Source organism: Callithrix jacchus, chromosome X (genome assembly GCF_049354715.1).
Source record: "Callithrix jacchus isolate 240 chromosome X, calJac240_pri, whole genome shotgun sequence".
Taxonomy (NCBI): domain Eukaryota; kingdom Metazoa; phylum Chordata; class Mammalia; order Primates; family Cebidae; genus Callithrix; species Callithrix jacchus.
Window position 1 is genome coordinate 123,647,530 of NC_133524.1, and position 20,918 is coordinate 123,668,447.

General features: G+C 41.1%; 1 protein-coding gene across 1 annotated transcript; it reads right to left on the reverse strand.

The window, feature by feature from the left end:
* Positions 1 to 11,494: 11,494 nt before the first annotated feature.
* On the reverse strand, positions 11,495 to 12,937 carry LOC144580977 (actin-related protein T1-like). The gene has a single exon (XM_078362349.1). It carries the CDS (start codon positions 12,737 to 12,739, stop codon positions 11,609 to 11,611), a length of 1,131 nt encoding a protein of 376 aa, XP_078218475.1. The 5' UTR covers positions 12,740 to 12,937; the 3' UTR covers positions 11,495 to 11,608.
* Positions 12,938 to 20,918: the final 7,981 nt, after the last annotated feature.

A 20,918-nucleotide genomic window follows, 5' to 3' on the forward strand; every position in this document is an offset into this window, starting at 1 on the left:
ATGGATTTTTTTCTCAGCTACTGTGTGTTTCCATTCCAATTATGTATCCTGGAACTGACAAAATATCCACAGGGTGAGTTAAAGGACCAACTGAGTCCACTATGTGATGGACTTGACCTAACATTCCATTGGTTACCTTACCTTTGTAAGCCTATATTATAACTGGCGAACCACGGTGCTGTGTTGAATCTCCTGCAATGAGTGTGAATTTGAAGCTGGTGTCCAGTAGTCCCTGAAATATCGATTTCCTTTTCCTCAATACATATTTATCCTTGTAAAACACCATAGGTTCATTTGGTTAAACGTGCCAGAAAGATTAATGATATAAATTCTTGGCAGAGTACCAGGGTCTTTCCTTAAGGGAATTCAGCCTCCTAATTATTCATGGAGATCTGGACTGTAAACTGGATCAACTCTGAAAATTGATTGATGACCATGACTGTTTGGTAGTTCCGTACTGCCACTTGACTCCTACCACCACAGAATCCAAATACTCTCATTTTTTGGATTCAGGTTTCCTAATACAGTGACCACAGTTGCCATATAAAGTCTGACCTAGGGAGAAAAATTATCACAGGTTCTTCAAGGATATTGGAGCTTTCCTCTATTTGTCACAACAGTGGTGACAGTTATTGCTTATGGACCCTCCCAGTGTGGATATGTGTTAAATGACAAATCAACTCTCTAACATTCTAATCATCTTAACACTTTAATGCTTTAAATGTTTTCTTCTAAATGAAACCAAGTCAAATTCAACATTTTCAATTTACTCATTGTGAGCCACATTTTGGCCCACATTTTTGTCACCCAACCACCCAAACTATTAGAGCCTTTTTTAAATTCTTTAACTGCAATGTTAAATAAATGCTGAATCTCTGTTCAGTGAGTACATATCAATAAATTCAAATTTATCAGTCTTTATGTTTCTTCCACCACTTTGCCATACCTTTTGTATCTAATCCTATGTGTTTCTCCCAGATTTACATCTTTATAAATTTGATAGCTTAAGTAGTAACTTTAGAATATAGTGCTCCTCTTTATGGGTCACACTTAGTGTGATCTCACTTTTAGTGACCTGATAGGATTTGAACTAAAGGTCTAAAAGCAAGGAGGGGTGTTGTGTGTGGGTTCTGACAAGATTCAGCATTGTCTTTCCTACCTGTTGCTTCAAGGAAAGCCATTACACTTTTCTCCAGCAATGCAAGGTTAAAATCCTCATATGAAGTTGGTAGAATGGCAGCTTCTATTGGGTGGAGAACCCTATTGCACAGGGAAAGAAGATGAATTAGAGTTTAGAAACTCAATGTCTCCAGCTTCATCAGAAATTTTACACATATCTCCATTTCAACTTTCCAATTCATGTCCTCATTTTAATGGTAGGTACCATGTGTTGATGACAGTTCAGCTTGTGCTGTAATTAATCCAGTCATAGAATAATGTTCTAGATTTTATATTCAGCAATCTCAGCTCTCCAGCTGTAATAAGTAAAAATCTTCTTCAGGGCACACATAGAAATATCAGGTCATTTGTGTGGCAATTGGGATGGGAATTAGAATCCTTGAAGCTATCCTTTTCTTTTTCCACTTCATCCAGTAACTGAAGAAACTAGTCAATCTCATTATATTTGTTAGCTTGCAAAAAATGATCAAGAGTATTACATACACAGTCAATGAGCTTCTTGCTTCCCATAAGTGGTTGATTCGAAGTATATCAGTGCTCTTTGTACTTTTGGAAATAAAGTTATCAGAATTTTAAAATCTAATCAAATGGGCTATTCCACAAAACCCAGAATAAATTTGAGTACTTTATTCTTAAAATTCTGTTCTTCAGACACCACTTTTGGTACCAAAGTTTGTATTAGGATTCTCTAGAGAAACAGGACTTATAGATAGACATATATATATATATATATATATATATATATATATATATATATATATATATATATAGGCAGATAGACATATATGCAATATATATATATTTGCAAATATATATATGATATGTAAGAGGAAGACAGAGAAAAGGAGGAAGAAAAAGAAGTTTTATGTAAGCAGTTCATACAATTAGGAATTCTGACAGGTCTCAAGATCTGCAGTTGGCAAGCTGAAGAGCCTGGAGTGTTAATGCAGTGGTGTAGTCCTAGTTCAAGTCTGAAGGCCTGAGAAGCAGGAGAGGTGAGGATGTAAGCTCCAGTCTGAAAGCAGGCAGCTCAAGACCCATGAAAACCTTATTCTGTTGTGTGATTCTGAATGCAAAAGGAAAACCAATGTTCCTGCTCAAATATTCAGGTGAGAGGATTTTCCTCTGACTCAGCCTTTGTTATTTTTCTGTATTAAGGTCTTCAATGAATTCCGTGAGGCCTACAAACATTAGGAAGGGTACTCTGCTTCACTCCGTCTATTGATTCAAATGTTAATCTTATTCAGAAACACCTTTACAGGCACATCCAGAATAATGTTTGACCAATTGCCTGGTCACTCTCTGGTCCAGCCAAGTTGACACATAAAATTAATCATTATATCAAGTAAATTCCTCTACTTCATCTTCTAAAACTTTTATTGATTTCTTTTGCAATCACACTTTTTTCTCTGAATGACCTTATAGAGTTAGAACACTAACATTACTATATCAATTCACTGCCTTCTCTCAACTCTATGAAAATACCAATTGCACATTTTAAAAATTTTAATCTGCTTTCTGTGTTATCCCAATTTCCAGTGAGAATCTCTTTTATAGTTTTTTTGCCTATTTTTAAATGATGTTAGAGGTTTTCCTAATGTCTTTTAATCCATAATTCCTATTAAATGTTATGACTGGGTCACTAAGAAGCTGAATGAAAGCTCTGTTTGAATGGGTGATACTTTCACAGGAAAAAATACACTCAAGAGATAGTAGTGTTTGATTGGAAAACACACATCTGCAAGTAACTATGGAGTATTTTTATCTTTTGCATTAAATTTTGTTTTGTAAGTTTCACTAAGAAATGTAGGAGCTTGAGATATCATGGTCTAGATTAAGTTATTCTCAAAGAATTTGTAAGGCAAAATTTACCTGTGGCTTCATCTGATGCTTCTGAGTCCAGAGAATAAACCTCTTCTATTTTAAAAGGTGTACACTTACATGCTTAAATAGAAAGTAGAATAAAATCCAGTTAGACACCCGTTCCTTTTATACACTGATAAATATTTTAACCCAAAAAACATGTGAATATAGAAATTTTTGTTTTAACTTGTTTATTGTTTCTTTTGTCATCTTCTGTTAAAGATATGCTTCATAATAACAGAAACATTTTTAGTATTTCTCACTACTATATCTGCAGCATCTAGAATGGTTACTAGTACATAGTAGGCATTTAATAAATGATTTTAAGTAAAGAGATATTTTATAAACACTATTGTACTATATTGTAGTTGACAGTGTTCTCAATGAGAAGTTGTATCCTCTGACACTTTTTGAATTTATAATTTTCCTTTTATTTTTGGTTGGAAATCTGTATGATTATCTTTTTTTCTCAGAATTTAAGGATTTTACCACGATAAGTTTACTTTTCTATTTTTAAAAAAATTAATGGTGCCTAAGATTTAGTGATTCTATATGGTTGTCCCTCTCAACAAAATATTCAATTTAGCAGTGCGGAGGTTTTGGAGCAGATTCAGTGGAATGATATGGACAAAAGAAAAATTAGTTTATAAAGGGAACAGAAAGAAAGGAATTTGAAATAGGACCTATAGAGAACTGTTTTGAGCAATTTCTCTATAAGAGAAAACAATAGGTCCATACCAGAAGAGAAATATTGCATCAACTACAAGATTGTTTTTAAGATGAGAGTAGCTACAACACGATTTTATGCTAACAAATAATGTAGAAAAAATATACAATAAGGAATATATAGGTCATCCGGAAGAGGGGAAGTGGGATATTTCTGATACGATATCCATGAATAGACAGGGGAAAGTCATGTCAACAGATGTTAACAGGAAGATATATTGTACTAGTATTGTACTAGTAGTTCAAGGGTATTCTTTTCTGACAGGTTCTATTTCCCAAAAGAAATAGGATACAATGTTATTTGTTAAAATTGAATAGAGGCAGTAAGGGGAGGAAGAAAGACCTCCATATGTGGTTGCAGAGGTTGTACCTGGCAAGTTTTTACCAATAAAAGGCAACAAATATCTAATCCTTGCTAAACTCAGAAAAAGAAGTCCTAATGAAAGGAGTCAGTTTTCTTTTTTCTTTATTTCAGATGGAGTTTCCCTCTTGTTGCCTAGGCTGGAGTGCAATGGTACATTCTTGGGTCACCGCAACTTCCATGTCCTGGGTTCAAGTCATTCTCCTGCCTCAGCTTCCTGAGTAACTGGGAATATAGGCATGCGCCACTACGCCCAGCTAATTTTTGTACTTTTGGTAGAGACATGATTTCTCCATGTTGGTCAGGCTGGTCTTGAATTCCCAACCTCAGGTGATCTACCTGCCTCAGCCTCCCAAAGTGTTGGGATTACAGGCATGAGCCACCGCAATTCACAGGCACAATATACACTAGAGGCAGCCTAATTGGAGGTATGAAGGGGAAAAGGGATTTAAAGCAATGAGAATCTTTTCCACCAGGCCAAGTTTAGCTACACTTTTGCATATAAAGATTAGGTGGAATCTGTATGTAACCAGTACTGGAGTTTTGCCAGGTGAATGCAATGAAATAAAAGAGTGACAAAGGAGATTAACATGTATACAGAGGAAACTCTATTTTTTTCAGTAGTATTAATTATCCAATAATTTTTTAAATTCACAATTACATGGAGAAAATGTATCGTTACTCAATAATATTATCCTCTTCTTGTATAACAAAAGGGATTTATATTAGTGGAACTCCAGTTGTCCTCTCCAATATAGTCAACCTATAGTCAATATTTTAGGTTTTACTTGTATGTTTCCATCAACAGTGTGCAAGTGATCCTTTTTCTCCAAAGACACACCAGCATCTATTGCTTTTTGACTTTTTGATTATACTCATTTTGACTAGTGTAAGGAAGTATCTCATTGTGGTTTTCATTTGCATTTTTCAAATGATTAGTGATGTTGAGCGTTTCTGATGTTGACGTGTATGCCTTTTTTGAGAAGTGTCTGTTTATGTCCCTTGCCCCATTTTTCATGGGTTTGTTTTTTGCTTATTGATTTAAGTTCTTTATAGATTCTGGATATTAGACATTGTCAGATGTATAATTTGTGATGATTTTCTTCATTCTGTAGGTTTTCTGTTTACTCCACTAAGAGCTTCTTTTGCTTTGCAGAAGCTTTTAGTTTAATTTAGTCCCAGATGTCAATATTTGTTTTTGTTGCAACTGCTTTTGGGGACTTGGCCAGAAATTCTCTGCCAAGGTCAATATCAAGATATATATTTCCTAGATTTTCATATAGAATTTTTACATTTTGAAGTCTTACATTTCAATTTGAATACATCTTAAGTTAATCTTTGTATGTGTTAAAAGGAAAGGTCAAGTTTTAAACTTTTACATATGGCTAACCAGTCATCCCAGCACTGTTCAATAGGGGGTCTTTTTACCATTGAAGGTTTTTGTCATTCTTGTAGACTATCAGACGATTGTAAGTATGCAGCTTTATATATGAGTTTTCTTATGTGTTCCATTGGTCTATGTGTCTATTTTGTACCAGTACTATGTTGTTTGGTTCTATAATATAGTTAAAATTTAGGTACTGTGATAACTGCGGCTGTATTTTTTTTTTCTTTTTTTTCCTTAGGATTTCTCTGGACATTAGGGCTTTTACTTGGTTACACATAAATTTTAGAATAAGTTTTCTAATTATATGAAGAAAAATATATTTAGTTTTATAGAAAGAGCATTAAATCTGGAGATAGCCTTGGTGTGTACGGCAAATTTCACAATATTGGTTTATTTATTCACAAGCATAGAATGCTTTTACATTGATTTATGTCATCAACAGTGTAAATAGAGAAGCTTGAAATAAGTATAACCAGAAATCACAAAGATAATATTATAACTGCCAATGACGTTACAAAAGAATCCTCAGAGGATACTATAAACAAATCTGAACGCACACATACTAGAAAATGCATGTTAAATTCTCTAGTGAAGTTTTCACAGAGTCTGTCCTTAAATATATTTTCCAAGGTGTTTGTTCTTCCTCCTATTTTCTCAGTAATGCCAATGAGCCACAGACTAGGTTGCTTCACAAAATCTTATGTTGGGAGCCAGCCCAACCCCATACGTGGGTGCCCTTAGGCCCAGTGGGGAGAAGGGATTGAGGAGAGGAAATACAGATTCACAAGAGTAGAATTACAGCCTGGATCCAGGAAACCAATGCAAGCACGGGAACCAGGTTGGCCCCGGGCTCTGGGCTCCAAACACTTTAATTTTGTGCATCATCTCATCGATCGTGTGGGCATGGAAGGGGAGGGTGAAGGGGTAGGTGAGATAGCCGGGCAGAGAGCACTTGAGATCCTTCTAAAACGTGCCAAACCAGTGCTCTGAGTTTATCACTGATTGTTGTAAGGGTGCTGCTACATCAAAAGTATAGCAGACGAGGAGCCACCGGGTCTGACCACACCCAGTGCATCAAGGGGATATTACCTCCCAAGCAGTGAGGACAGAGAGCCATTAAAATCACGAGAGCCTAGGCAGAGCCTGAGGTGTTCCGTGACCTCTGCCCTGCAAGGCTTTTCTCTCTTTGCCAGCTCCCATCTGCAAAGAGCCTCCTGGATCTTGTGAGCAGAGGTCGCCTTCGTTCTCAGAGATCTTTGTATAAGAGACCCTCGTGCAGTCTCCACGTTGAGAAGCCATGGGAGGGACCAGAGCAGTAGTGCCTGCTCTGCATCCAACCCGAGGTGTTCCCTGCTGTTACGGTTACTGTGCTCTCTGATGGTCTTTACCTTAGGCCTTCTGTTGCCATTTGATTTCTAATTAACTGCACCTATAATAGAGTTTAGTTCAGTGTATAAACTTCAGTCCTCTGAGCCAGGCGAGCTTATGATTATTTAGACCGAATGAATAGAGGTTGCGCTCCCTGGCCATCTTGACCCACGATCTTATATATCTCAGAAGATTTGTTCAGTTCTTAAAATACTTCTTTCTTCAGTTTAATCTGGCTGAGTAGATTAGAATAACTAGTCTTCAAGCGCTGAGATTATTTTGTCATGTTTGTCTATTCTTCCATCAATACTTCCGATTGTAAGTGTAAAATGCTGGCAGTAAATGTTTCAGCTCTAGAAGTTCAGTTTGCTTCTTTGTTAAAATGGCTATCCCATTTTTCGATTCTTGTATCAGTTTACTAGATTTCTTGCATTGGATTTCACCTTTCTCCTGTATCTCTATGAGCATCCTTGCAATCCGGACTCTCAATGAGAAGACTGCCATTTCTGCTAGGTTAAGAACCATTGCAAGAAAGCTAGTGAACTCATCTCAAGGTAAAAAGACGTTCCGTAGTTTTGAATCGCCTGAGTTATGTTGCTTTTTTTTCGTTGACTTGGAGGGAACTTTGGTGTTCATTGAATTGTGGTGCAAGTTGAGTATACACAGTTGGCATCATGGATGGACGTTCTCAGAGGGCCAAACCTCTGTGCAGTATCTTGATTTGTGGATGAATTATTGCCCTTGGTTTCACAGGGGGGTATATCAGCAAAATTATCTTGCTTTCAATTTGGGTTGTGATACAGTAGATGGTGGTTAAGAGTAATGGATGGTAAATGGGCTCTTAGCCATGTTGTTTTTCCGTATGTTCTTTAATTTCTAGTTATCTGTGGTAGAGTGAGAAGAAAGGAGACCCCTTCAGCAGGTCCATCCCTAGGCCTTGGGGAAGCCCCTCTAATCACTGGCACTGCATTAGTTTTTGTTAAGGTGTTCCAGCCTATGGGGTTCCTTTGGGCAGAGGCCATGTCAGGGAAAGAGGTCACACCCCTCTGTACTGGCCCTGTGGAGGTCATCTTACCGTATTTCAACAGCAGCCCATGAACTTGTGCGACTCACCCCTCTCAGTACTCTGAGAATGTGGACTCCTGTCCCACTCAATCGGGAGCCAGAGACCTCAGTTAAGCACTCCGGAGCTGTGCGCTGCAGCCCTGGAGTGAGCACAGGCTTGGTGTTCCATCCACAACTTCCAACCTGGTGGACAGAAGAGGCAGGGACGATGGTGGTGGCAATGGCAGAGAGACTCTCAGTTGTCTTAGGGGGCTCCACCTCAGAGAAACAAAGAGCCATGGCTGATCAAAGTGATCATCCAGGAGTAGAGTGGCTGTGATATAGGCCCAAGCCTGGGGGCCCTGCCTTGTGACGAACAGGTGAAGACGAGTCTCCCGGGGAAGACAGTCTAGTCTCCTCTCTGTAGCGTGGCTTCAGTATTCTGAAGGTGCGAGGAAAGCAATCAGGCTCTCTGCTCTTTCCCCAACCCGCAGACAGCAAGAGCGGGTACGACAGGGGTGGCAGTAGCAGACGGACCTCCAGTGGCCCGTGGGAACTCCACCCCAGATTTGAGAAGAGCCACTGCTGATCAAAATGTTTGGCTGGGGGTGGGGCGGCTGCACTGTGGCTCCGAGCCTGAAGGCCGTGTTTGGTGAGAAGCAGACGGGGCAGGGACTCATGAAGGAAATAGGAAGGCCACCTTTCTGTACGAGAGCTATGGCATGTTGGAGGCACACGACAGTTCTAGAGTGTTTGCTCCCTCCTCAGCCTGAGAACAGAAAGGGTAGGGAGGGACCTTGACAATGGCAATCACAGAAGGTATGCTGATTACATCTGGGAGCTCCATCCCAGATAATTGCAGAGCTGCCACCACGTGGAGTACTCGGGCAGAGGTGGAGGGGCTGCACCGGCGTCCCAGGCCAGTCTGCAGTGTGTCTGCTCCTCAGCACTGTGGATGCAGACTCTATCCTTAGGGCACGTGAGAGGGACCGGCCTCCCTCCACGGCAGTGCTATAGCAGTGAATGCTGGGGTGTTCGGGGATCCAAGGATCATGGAGCCTCATGGGTGCTTGAGGCAAATCTCTGTGTTAGTCTGGAGGTATAGGGGGTCAGGATGGATCTCTTGTGCCCAAGGTTGCTTAGGTCCATGGCAGAAGGGTGGAGGATCCCCAAGGACTTTTGCTCGTTTGCCTTTTCCCCATGGTAGGAAACCTCCGCTGGTTCCATGTCGGCCCCAGTGGGAGGCTGTCCTGCCTCTTTTCTCTCTGCTCTCTGCGCGTTACTATTGTGTCTTTAATTAATTCTGATGTGCCCTCCTGGATGATCAACTTAAAGAGCTTTACTCCTCACTCTGTCACTTCTCTGTGAGAACGACACGACATAGCTGCTTCCAGTCAGTCATCTTTCTCGTTCCTACTTTAGGTTTTTGGAAGATGATTCTGTAATGTGTGAGTAATGACAGTTGGATTTATTCTTTCCTAATTCTTATACTTTTCGTTGCTTCTGTCTACAATGATTTCTTTAGTATGTCCATTTATTCTGTCTGTACAGGGGACACATTGTTCTGTTTATGCTCCTCATCTTTCTGTGATAGCTCATTATCACATCCTGCTTTTACACTTCCTGGTTATTTGTCTACGTTAATTCTGTTTGCTTTTATAAATTCTGCAATTGGGCACCTAGCATATGTATACGCAGCGTGTCTTTCCTTACGTATAAACCACTGAAGACTATACATTTCTTACTGATTTCAGTTTTACCTGTATCCCATTATCTTGAGAGCTAGTGTTTTGTTTTCGTTCACTTTTTTATGTAAATCCATTACAATGTCTCTTTTTGTGTCCTTCTATTTAAAAGTGTCTTTTGATCTTTACATTATCTGAACATTAACTTAATGCTTAGGGTTTTTACAATCAGAGTTTAAATTAATGTAAGCCTTAAGTCAATTATTTAAGTCATTTAAATTATTAAGAAATGAAAGGGTTAAGAATTTCTGTTAATTTTAAAGGTTTTTCCAGTTAGAATTTCTTCGGTTTCAACTTAAAGATTCTAAGGTGAAGTAGTACTTTTCTTTCCGGATAATGCAAATACATTTAAATATTTTCGATTCGAACCAGTATTCACGATTTGTGGCCATGTTTGTAGTACAGAAGATTTAGTGTCTATTTCTGTTGCTATAAATTTATACCATCAACATTTTTAAATTTACCCCCATTTTCAGCATTGTGAAACTTCATTATGTTTTCTAACATGTTATTTGGTGATTCTGGGGTTATGTCTGTGTCTTGAGAAAATCTTGTACACCTTTCTGTGGCAATAGTCTGCTGACGGTAAGTATTTTTAGTTATTATTCAAAGATGTCTCTTATGTTATTACCGTCTTTCTTGTAATGGCTTCTTCCTGAGCATGTAATACTCTATTGACAGTAATGTTTTTGTAGCTTAATTTGAAGGTGTTCTTCCACTATCTTGTTTCTTTGTGGTTTGGATAAGTTACCTGTACAAAGTAGTTTGCTATTAAGCCAACTCTCTGAAATAAATGTAAAAATGAAAAGAATTGACTTATAGCGACCAGAGGGCTTGACAGGCTTCATGGCTGTGCTTAGGTAGCGATGCGATATCTCTAAAAGTGGAGACGAAAAGACATGTGAAAACTATACATCTATTTTTTTTTAAGTGAATGGTCTTATCTCATCCAGGCCGAAATTTATAATAGAATCCTTCCTTTTTAAAACTGTGTTGCACCCTTTCCTTCCAACTGCATTACCTCTCATTCCATGCTTCAAGTTGTGTGAAGTATGTGGTGTCTTTACTTCCATACTTTTCTTGAAATCCTTGTAATCGTATAAAATCCCATGTATTTATATACGTATTAACTTAATGAGAAGTAGTACTTCTGTATGTGTAATTTATTCGGTGCTCATTTTATCGGTAACTGTTAACTGTTTCCAGTGTTTGATCCGTAGCAAAATGATGCTATATATAGCCCTGAGATGGAAAATGGTAAAAATGCACAACAATAAATTACAAGTACTGATTCCTCATGCTCCAACTGGGAACAAAAACCCTGAGCTTAGAGGGCCTTAGAAAACGGTGATGTCTGTGCCCAAGTGTTTTTCCCTTCCGATGAGTGTTTTGATCTCATAACAGCAGCGCAAGAACCTTACTGCACTAACTAGAGTACAAAATTGCTCTAGGGTTCAAACAGGTACAATGACTCGAACCCTTAGACTGGTGGGGGATTTCTGGTTCTGCTTTGTTTCCTTCCTTTTCCCCACACTTTTCTTCGTGATTTAGTCTCCTGGGTACTGGGCCTATGAGAACCACCTAAGGTAATAATTTAATTTAAAGATTCTCGGGATCCTACCAAATCAAGCTCCTAGGTATGACTCCCAGGCACCTTTGGCTGTAAATCCCGTGCATGAACGTAACCTCAACATAGCACCCAAGGTTTTCCTGGGAGAAAGACATCTTAAGAGGTCTATGGGAGAGAAGAGAGTAAAGAGCAACCTCACGATTCATGACATGTATTCATAGATCGTAGTGATACTAGGAGTAAACTGAAACTTGAAATGATGAGACTTTTATTGAGCATCAGGCTGAAGCCCAGAAGAAAATGCCACCTCCCACTGGGACTCCTCTAATCTGGCACTTCAAGATGTCCCCTCTGCTCAAGGATCTTTAAAAGCACTTTCTTTGAACCACAGATGTCCCATACTCCTTGAACTCCACAGAGGTGACCCACCTGGGCCTGAAACTGCTCATAGAGGTCATGATGGATGCACCAATCCACGCAGAGAAGCACCTGTCAGGAGGAGCCGTGATCTTGATGGGAGTCCCCTTGGAAGCCAGCTGCTCCAATTCTTTCATGAGCCTTTCCTCCAGCCCAGGGAAGAGAGTGGTGCCCCCGCAGAGCACAATGTCTGCAAAAAGGTTCTTCTGGATGTCAGCGTCACACTTCATGATGCTGCTGGAGACCATTTTTGAGAGTCCCGGGCTGTGGATGCCCAGCCGGTCAGGTGCAAAAAGAACCTCAGGCACTTGGTGCAGCTCATTCCCGAAGCCGATGACATGTCCATCTGGCAGTCTGTATGCCCCCAGGACCTTTCCCCGACAGTTGCGTAGCTCTTCCTCTGGCTCAAAGGCGATGTAGCACAGCTTCTCTTTGATGCTATTCACCACGGCCTTGTTAAGGACGCAAGGGAAGTTACACCCGCTAGCCAAGAGGAGCCGGGTGAGGTGCTCTGTGATGTCCCTCCCTGCCACATAGAGTTTGGTGACTGCGTGAGGCAGGGAGTAACCCTCATAGACGGGGACAGCGCAAGTGACCCCATCACCGCTGTCCACCACCAGGCCTGTGACACAGGCAGAGGCATAGAGCGCTGCCACTGCATGGTTAGACAGGTAAAAAGCAGGCACCCTGAACTTCTCGAACATGATTTCTGCAACCTCTTCTCGAATTGCTCTAGGGTTCAAAGAGGGCTCGGTCACAAGGAAAGGCTGTTGGCTGGGGTTTACTCGCAGCTCCCACTCAAAGAGATGTTTCCAGAGTGCCTCCATGTCATCCCATCCTCTTACCAGTCCACGCTGGACGGGGTAGTGCAAACATAAGGCCTCATACTTGAACAGGGCTTCTCGCCCCACTAAGTACTTCTGATTGGGTCTTGCTGAAGGCTTGTTGAATTTAGGATATCCCAAGACAGAGTTCGTGACATGGCGGGGCCCAAGCTCTCCAGACAGGCCTGCTTTGCAGAGTCCTGAACCGTTGTCCAAAATTACAGCAGGAACATCTAATACGTGTGGATTAAACATGTCTGCGGCATGCTCTTCTGGACTGCCCCCAGATCAAGAAAGAACACTTACGTCACTTGGTGAGATGACAGGCACCTTTAGGATTTCTTAAGCTGCAGGGTTCCGAAGTTCTCAGGTTATCACCCAGGTAGAACTAGTGGGCTGCCTTCAGTCCACAAGGAGAACCCATCCTCAACCTCTGAATCTTGTCTCCTTTCTGTAGTCCCAGGGCCTGCTGAGGCAACATGAAGGGTGATTGCCCTCCATGTCACAATCCAGCCAAGGCAACAATTGTCCCCCCTGAGACTCAGAGGGGCGGGGTCTCTTGAGCATCACAGGGGTGGGGCCTCTTGAGCATCACAGGGGTGGGGCCTCTTGAGCATCACGGGGGCGGGGCCTCTGAGCCACTAGTACTCCCTACTCAGATACAAAGCCAAAGAAGTCCAATCATACCTACAGAGCTGCGAGAAACACTATTCTACATGCTTTTGCCTGGAATTCGGTGGCCACTTATTTTTAGATCTATATTTAGGAATAGAATTGCTGAGTCTTATGACAACCCCATGTTAAACCATTTGACTTTAATTTATGTAAGTTCTTTGTTCCCATGTGGTGGTGACCCCTTACATTCCCACAGCCACTGTAGGAAAGTTCCTACTTCTCCACATGCTTCTAAATTCTGTTATCTGACTTGAAGATTCTAGGCATTCTAGTGTGTGTAAAACGTTATCTTATCGTGGTCTTGATCTACAGCTTTAAGTATCCATGTTGAGAATCTTTTTTATGTGCTTATTGGCCATTCTAATCTCTTCGTGGGGAAATGTCTATGCAGACCCTTTGCTTTTTATTCCTTAGGTTGTCTTTTGAGTATTTCATTATGACTGCTCTTTACACATTCAAGAGTCTAGTGTTTATCAGATACATTATGTGCATACATGCTCTTCTATGCTTGTCTTGTCTTTTCACTTTCTTGTTAGTGTTCCTGAAATTACAGAGCTTTAAAACTTTAAAGTAGTCAAGTTTCTCAGTCTTGTCATTTGTCGTTTGTATTTTGTGTCACATCTCAGCATTCACTGTAAAATTTAAGATTAAATTCATCTTTTTGTTTTCTTTTAAATATTGTAAACTTTTAAGTACTAATTAGTTTCTTCTAATTTTTATTTTTGGTGTACATTATGTTTTCTACTTCATCTTTTTGACTGCAGTCCTGTCCAGTTGTTCTAGCACCATTTGTGGAAGATAATAATTTCTCCCTCGCAGAATGGCTAGTACCCTTTTCAAGCAACAGTTGACCATAGACAGACACCTGGGTTTATTTTTGGACTCACTGCTCTATTCCATTGATCTATATGTCTGTCGTCATGCCGGTAGCACGCTGCATTGATTTCTCTTACTCCGTAATAGATGTTGTAGTTACGAAGTTTGAGTAGTTATTTCTGCTTCCTTTGCAAGATTGTTTCGGCCATTTTGGGTCCCCTGCGATTCAATATGCATTTCAGGATCCACTTGCCAATTCCTACCCAAATGTCGCGTGGAATTTTGCCAGACATTGCCTTGAATCACTAGGTCAACTTGCGGAATGTTACCATCTTAAGAATGTCAACTCTTCCAATCTGTGAACAGGTGATATTATTTTGCCATTCACGTACATATTACTTTAGTTTCTTCAAGCAATATTATCGTTTCCCGAAACTTGTATACTAGTTTTGTTAATTCGTTATTTCTAAGTCTTTTTTTAAAAATTCGAATTGTTTTTGTGTTTATTTCTTTTTTGGCTTTAAATTTTATCTTCGATTCCGGGAGGCATACATGTGCTTAATTGATGCATAGGTATTGCATGCATAATGGTGGGAGTTGGGATTCTAGAGTACCCATTAATTAAGCATTGGACATTGTATTCATTAGGTTATATTTTATCTTTCCCTGTTTTCCCACTCTCATCCCTTTGGCGTCTCCAGAATATTTTTGGTCCCTCTTTATGTCCATGTGTTTTATTTGTTTAGCTTCTACTTATAAGTGAGAACATGTGCATTTGATATTCTGCTTTTATGTTAATTTTCTTTGGGTGATGGCCTTCAGCTCCATCCCTGTTGCTGGAAGAGACATGACTTGATTCTCCTGTGTGGCTACATCGTATTCCATGGTGTATGTATACCACATTTTCTTTTACTAACTAACTGTTTGTAGACTCATAAGTTGGTTCCATAACTTTGCTATGGTAAACAGTGCAGTGATGAACATGTAAGCGCAGATGTCTTTTCTATATAGCGAATCCTTTTCCACTGCTTAGATACCCAGTTGCAGGATTGCTGGATCAAATGGTAGTTCTGGTCTTAGTTCTTTGTCGTATCTACATAGTGTTTCTCAGAGTGAGTGAAGTAGCTTACATTCCCACCAGTAGTGTACGAACATTTCGTTTTCTCCACGTGCATGGAAGCATATGTCGTTTTTGACATTTTTAACAATAGTTATTCTTACTGGTGTAATATGGTATCTCTGTGGGGTGTTCATTTGCATTTCTCTGATGAATAGTGATGTTCAGCATTTTCACATGTTTGTTGGCAGCTTGTATGTCTTCCTTTGAGAAGCATCTATTCATGTTCTCTGCCCACGTTTGAATAGGGTTGTTATGTCATCTCCGATGTAAATGGAGAAGCTTGAAACAAGTATAATCACAAAGGACAAAGATGATATTATAACTGCCAATGACGTTACAAAAGGATCCTCAGAGGATACTATGAACAAATCTGCACGCACACATACTAAAAAATGCATGTTAAATTCTCTAGTGAAGTTTTCACAGAGTCTGTCCTTAAATATATTTTTCAAGTTGTTTGTTCTTCCTCCTACTTTCTCAGTAATGCCAATGAGCCACAGACTGGGTCTCTTCACATAATCTTATGTTGGGAGCCAGCCCAACCCCATACGTGGGTGCCCTTATTCCCAGTGGTGACAAGGGATCGAGGAGATGAGTTACAGATTCACAAGAGTAGAATTACAGCCTGGGTCCAGGGGACCAATGCAAGCACGGGAACCAGGTTGGCCCTGGGCTCTGGGCTCCAAACACTTTAATTTTGTGCATCGTCTCATCGATCGTGTGGGCATGGAAGCGGAGGGTGAAGGGGTAGGTGAGATAGCCGGGCAGAGAGCACTTGAGATCCTTCTAAGACGTGCCGAACCAGTGCTCTGAGTTTATCACTGATTGTTGTCAGGGTGCTGCTGCATCAGAAGTATAGCAGACGAGGAGCCACCGGGTCTGACCACACCCAGTGCATCAAGGGGATATTACCTCCCAAGCAGTGAGGACAGAGAGCCCTTAAAATCACGAGAGCCTAGGCAGAGCCTGAGGTGTTCCGTGACCTCTGCCCTGCAAGGCTTTTCTCTCTTTGCCAGCTCCCATCTGCAAAGAGCCTCCTGGATCTTGTGAGCAGAGGTCGCCTTCGTTCTCAGAGATCTTTGTATAAGAGACCCTCGTGCAGTCTCCACGTTGAGAAGCCATGTGAGGGACCAGAGCAGTAGTGCCTGCTCTGCATCCAACCCGAGGTGTTCCCTGCTGTTACTGTTACTGTGCTCTCTGATGGTCTTTACCTTAGGCCTTCTGTTGCCATTTGATTTCTAATTAACTGCACCTATAATAGAGTTTAGTTCGGTGTATAAACTTCAGTCCTCTGAGCCAGGCGAGCTTATGATTATTTAGACCGAATGAACAGAGGTCGCGCTCCCTGGCCATCTTGACCCACGATCTTCTGTATCTCAGAAGTTTTGTTCAGTTCTTAAAATAATTCTTTCTTCAGTTTTATCTGACTGAGTAGATTAGAATAAGTAGTCTTCAAGCGCTGAGATTATTTCGTCATGTTTGTCTATTCTTCCATCAATACTTCCGATTGTAAGTATAAATTGCTGTCAGTAAATGTTTCAGCTCTAGAAGTTCAGTTTGCTTCTTTGTTAAAATGGCTATTCCATTTTTTGATTCTTGTACCATTTTACTAGATTCCTTGCATTGGATTTCACCTTTCTCCTGTATCTCTATGAGCATCCTTGCAATCCGGACTCTCAATGAGATGACTGCCATTTCTGCTAGGTTAAGAACCGTTGCAAGGAAGCTAGTGAACTCGTCTCAAGGTAAGGGGACGTTCCGTAGTTTTGAATCGCCTGAGTTACGTTGCTTTTTTTGTTGTTGTTGACTTGGAGGGAACTTTGGTGTTCATTGAATGGTGGCGCAAGTAGTGTATACACAGTTGGCATCATGGATGGACGTTCTCAGAGGGCCAAACCTCTGTGCAGTATCTTGATTTGTGGATGAATTATTGCCCTTGGTTTCACAGGGGGATATATTAGCAAAATTATCTTGCTTTGAATTTGGGTTGTGATACAGAAGATGGTGGTTAAGAGTAATGGTTGGTAAATGGGCTCTTAGCCATGTTGTTTTTCCGTATGTTCTTTAATTTCTAGTTATCTGTGGTAGAGTGAGAAGAAAGGAGACCCCTTCAGCAGGTCCATCCCTGGGCCTTGGGGAAGACCCTCTAATTACTGGCACTGCATTAGATTTTGTTAAGGTGTTCCAGCCTACGGTGTTCCCTTGGGCAGAGGCCATGTCAGGGAAAGAGGTCACACCCCTCTGTACTGGCCCTGTGGAGGTCGTCTTACCGTATTTCCACAGCAGCCCATGAACTTGTGCGACTGTCCCCTCTCAGTACTCTGAGTATGTGGACTCCGGTCCCACTCAATCGGGAGCCAGAAACCTCAGTTCAGCACTCTGGAGCTGTGCGCTGCAGCCGTGGAGTGAGCACAGGCTTTGTGTTCCATCCGCAACTTCCAACCTGGTGGACAGAAGAGGCAGGGACTATGGTGGTGGCAATGGCAGAGAGACTCTCAGTTGTCTTAGGGGGCTCCACCTCAGAGAAACAAAGAGCCATGGCTGATCAAAGTGATCATCCAGGAGTAGAGTGGCTGTGATATAGGCCCAAGCCTGGGGGCCCTGCCTTGTGACGAACAGGTGAAGACGAGTCTTCCGGGGAAGACAGTCTAGTCTCCTCTCTGTAGCGTGGCTTCAGTATTCTGAAGGTGCGAGGAAAGCAATCAGGCTCTCTGCTCTTTCCCCAACCCGCAGACAGCAAGAGCGGGTACGACAGGGGTGGCAGTAGCAGACGGACCTCCAGTGGCCCGTGGGAACTCCACCCCAGATTTGAGAAGAGCCACTGCTGATCAAAATGTTTGGCTGGGGGTGGGGCGGCTGCACTGTGGCTCCGAGCCTGAAGGCCGTGTTTGGTGAGAAGCAGACGGGGCAGGGACTCATGAAGGAAATAGGAAGGCCACCTTTCTGTACGAGAGCTATGGCATGTTGGAGGCACACGACAGTTCTAGAGTGTTTGCTCCCTCCTCAGCCTGAGAACAGAAAGGGTAGGGAGGGACCTTGACAATGGCAATCACAGAAGGTATGCTGATTACATCTGGGAGCTCCATCCCAGATAATTGCAGAGCTGCCACCACGTGGAGTACTCGGGCAGAGGTGGAGGGGCTGCACCGGCGTCCCAGGCCAGTCTGCAGTGTGTCTGCTCCTCAGCACTGTGGATGCAGACTCTATCCTTAGGGCACGTGAGAGGGACCGGCCTCCCTCCACGGCAGTGCTATAGCAGTGAATGCTGGGGTGTTCGGGGATCCAAGGATCATGGAGCCTCATGGGTGCTTGAGGCAAATCTCTGTGTTAGTCTGGAGGTATAGGGGGTCAGGATGGATCTCTTGTGCCCAAGGTTGCTTAGGTCCATGGCAGAAGGGTGGAGGATCCCCAAGGACTTTTGCTCGTTTGCCTTTTCCCCATGGTAGGAAACCTCCGCTGGTTCCATGTCGGCCCCAGTGGGAGGCTGTCCTGCCTCTTTTCTCTCTGCTCTCTGCGCGTTACTATTGTGTCTTTAATTAATTCTGATGTGCCCTCCTGGATGATCAACTTAAAGAGCTTTACTCCTCACTCTGTCACTTCTCTGTGAGAACGACACGACATAGCTGCTTCCAGTCAGTCATCTTTCTCGTTCCTACTTTAGGTTTTTGGAAGATGATTCTGTAATGTGTGAGTAATGACAGTTGGATTTATTCTTTCCTAATTCTTATACTTTTCGTTGCTTCTGTCTACAATGATTTCTTTAGTATGTCCATTTATTCTGTCTGTACAGGGGACACATTGTTCTGTTTATGCTCCTCATCTTTCTGTGATAGCTCATTATCACATCCTGCTTTTACACTTCCTGGTTATTTGTCTACGTTAATTCTGTTTGCTTTTATAAATTCTGCAATTGGGCACCTAGCATATGTATACGCAGCGTGTCTTTCCTTACGTATAAACCACTGAAGACTATACATTTCTTACTGATTTCAGTTTTACCTGTATCCCATTATCTTGAGAGCTAGTGTTTTGTTTTCGTTCACTTTTTTATGTAAATCCATTACAATGTCTCTTTTTGTGTCCTTCTATTTAAAAGTGTCTTTTGATCTTTACATTATCTGAACATTAACTTAATGCTTAGGGTTTTTACAATCAGAGTTTAAATTAATGTAAGCCTTAAGTCAATTATTTAAGTCATTTAAATTATTAAGAAATGAAAGGGTTAAGAATTTCTGTTAATTTTAAAGGTTTTTCCAGTTAGAATTTCTTCGGTTTCAACTTAAAGATTCTAAGGTGAAGTAGTACTTTTCTTTCCGGATAATGCAAATACATTTAAATATTTTCGATTCGAACCAGTATTCACGATTTGTGGCCATGTTTGTAGTACAGAAGATTTAGTGTCTATTTCTGTTGCTATAAATTTATACCATCAACATTTTTAAATTTACCCCCATTTTCAGCATTGTGAAACTTCATTATGTTTTCTAACATGTTATTTGGTGATTCTGGGGTTATGTCTGTGTCTTGAGAAAATCTTGTACACCTTTCTGTGGCAATAGTCTGCTGACGGTAAGTATTTTTAGTTATTATTCAAAGATGTCTCTTATGTTATTACCGTCTTTCTTGTAATGGCTTCTTCCTGAGCATGTAATACTCTATTGACAGTAATGTTTTTGTAGCTTAATTTGAAGGTGTTCTTCCACTATCTTGTTTCTTTGTGGTTTGGATAAGTTACCTGTACAAAGTAGTTTGCTATTAAGCCAACTCTCTGAAATAAATGTAAAAATGAAAAGAATTGACTTATAGCGACCAGAGGGCTTGACAGGCTTCATGGCTGTGCTTAGGTAGCGATGCGATTACTCTAAAAGTGGAGACGAAAAGACATGTGAAAACTATACATCTATTTTTTTTTAAGTGAATGGTCTTATCTCATCCAGGCCGAAATTTATAATAGAATCCTTCCTTTTTAAAACTGTGTTGCACCCTTTCCTTCCAACTGCATTACCTCTCATTCCATGCTTCAAGTTGTGTGAAGTATGTGGTGTCTTTACTTCCATACTTTTCTTGAAATCCTTGTAATCGTATAAAATCCCATGTATTTATATACGTATTAACTTAATGAGAAGTAGTACTTCTGTATGTGTAATTTATTCGGTGCTCATTTTATCGGTAACTGTTAACTGTTTCCAGTGTTTGATCCGTAGCAAAATGATGCTATATATAGCCCTGAGATGGAAAATGGTAAAAATGCACAACAATAAATTACAAGTACTGATTCCTCATGCTCCAACTGGGAACAAAAACCCTGAGCTTAGAGGGCCTTAGAAAACGGTGATGTCTGTGCCCAAGTGTTTTTCCCTTCCGATGAGTGTTTTGATCTCATAACAGCAGCGCAAGAACCTTACTGCACTAACTAGAGTACAAAATTGCTCTAGGGTTCAAACAGGTACAATGACTCGAACCCTTAGACTGGTGGGGGATTTCTGGTTCTGCTTTGTTTCCTTCCTTTTCCCCACACTTTTCTTCGTGATTTAGTCTCCTGGGTACTGGGCCTATGAGAACCACCTAAGGTAATAATTTAATTTAAAGATTCTCGGGATCCTACCAAATCAAGCTCCTAGGTATGACTCCCAGGCACCTTTGGCTGTAAATCCCGTGCATGAACGTAACCTCAACATAGCACCCAAGGTTTTCCTGGGAGAAAGACATCTTAAGAGGTCTATGGGAGAGAAGAGAGTAAAGAGCAACCTCACGATTCATGACATGTATTCATAGATCGTAGTGATACTAGGAGTAAACTGAAACTTGAAATGATGAGACTTT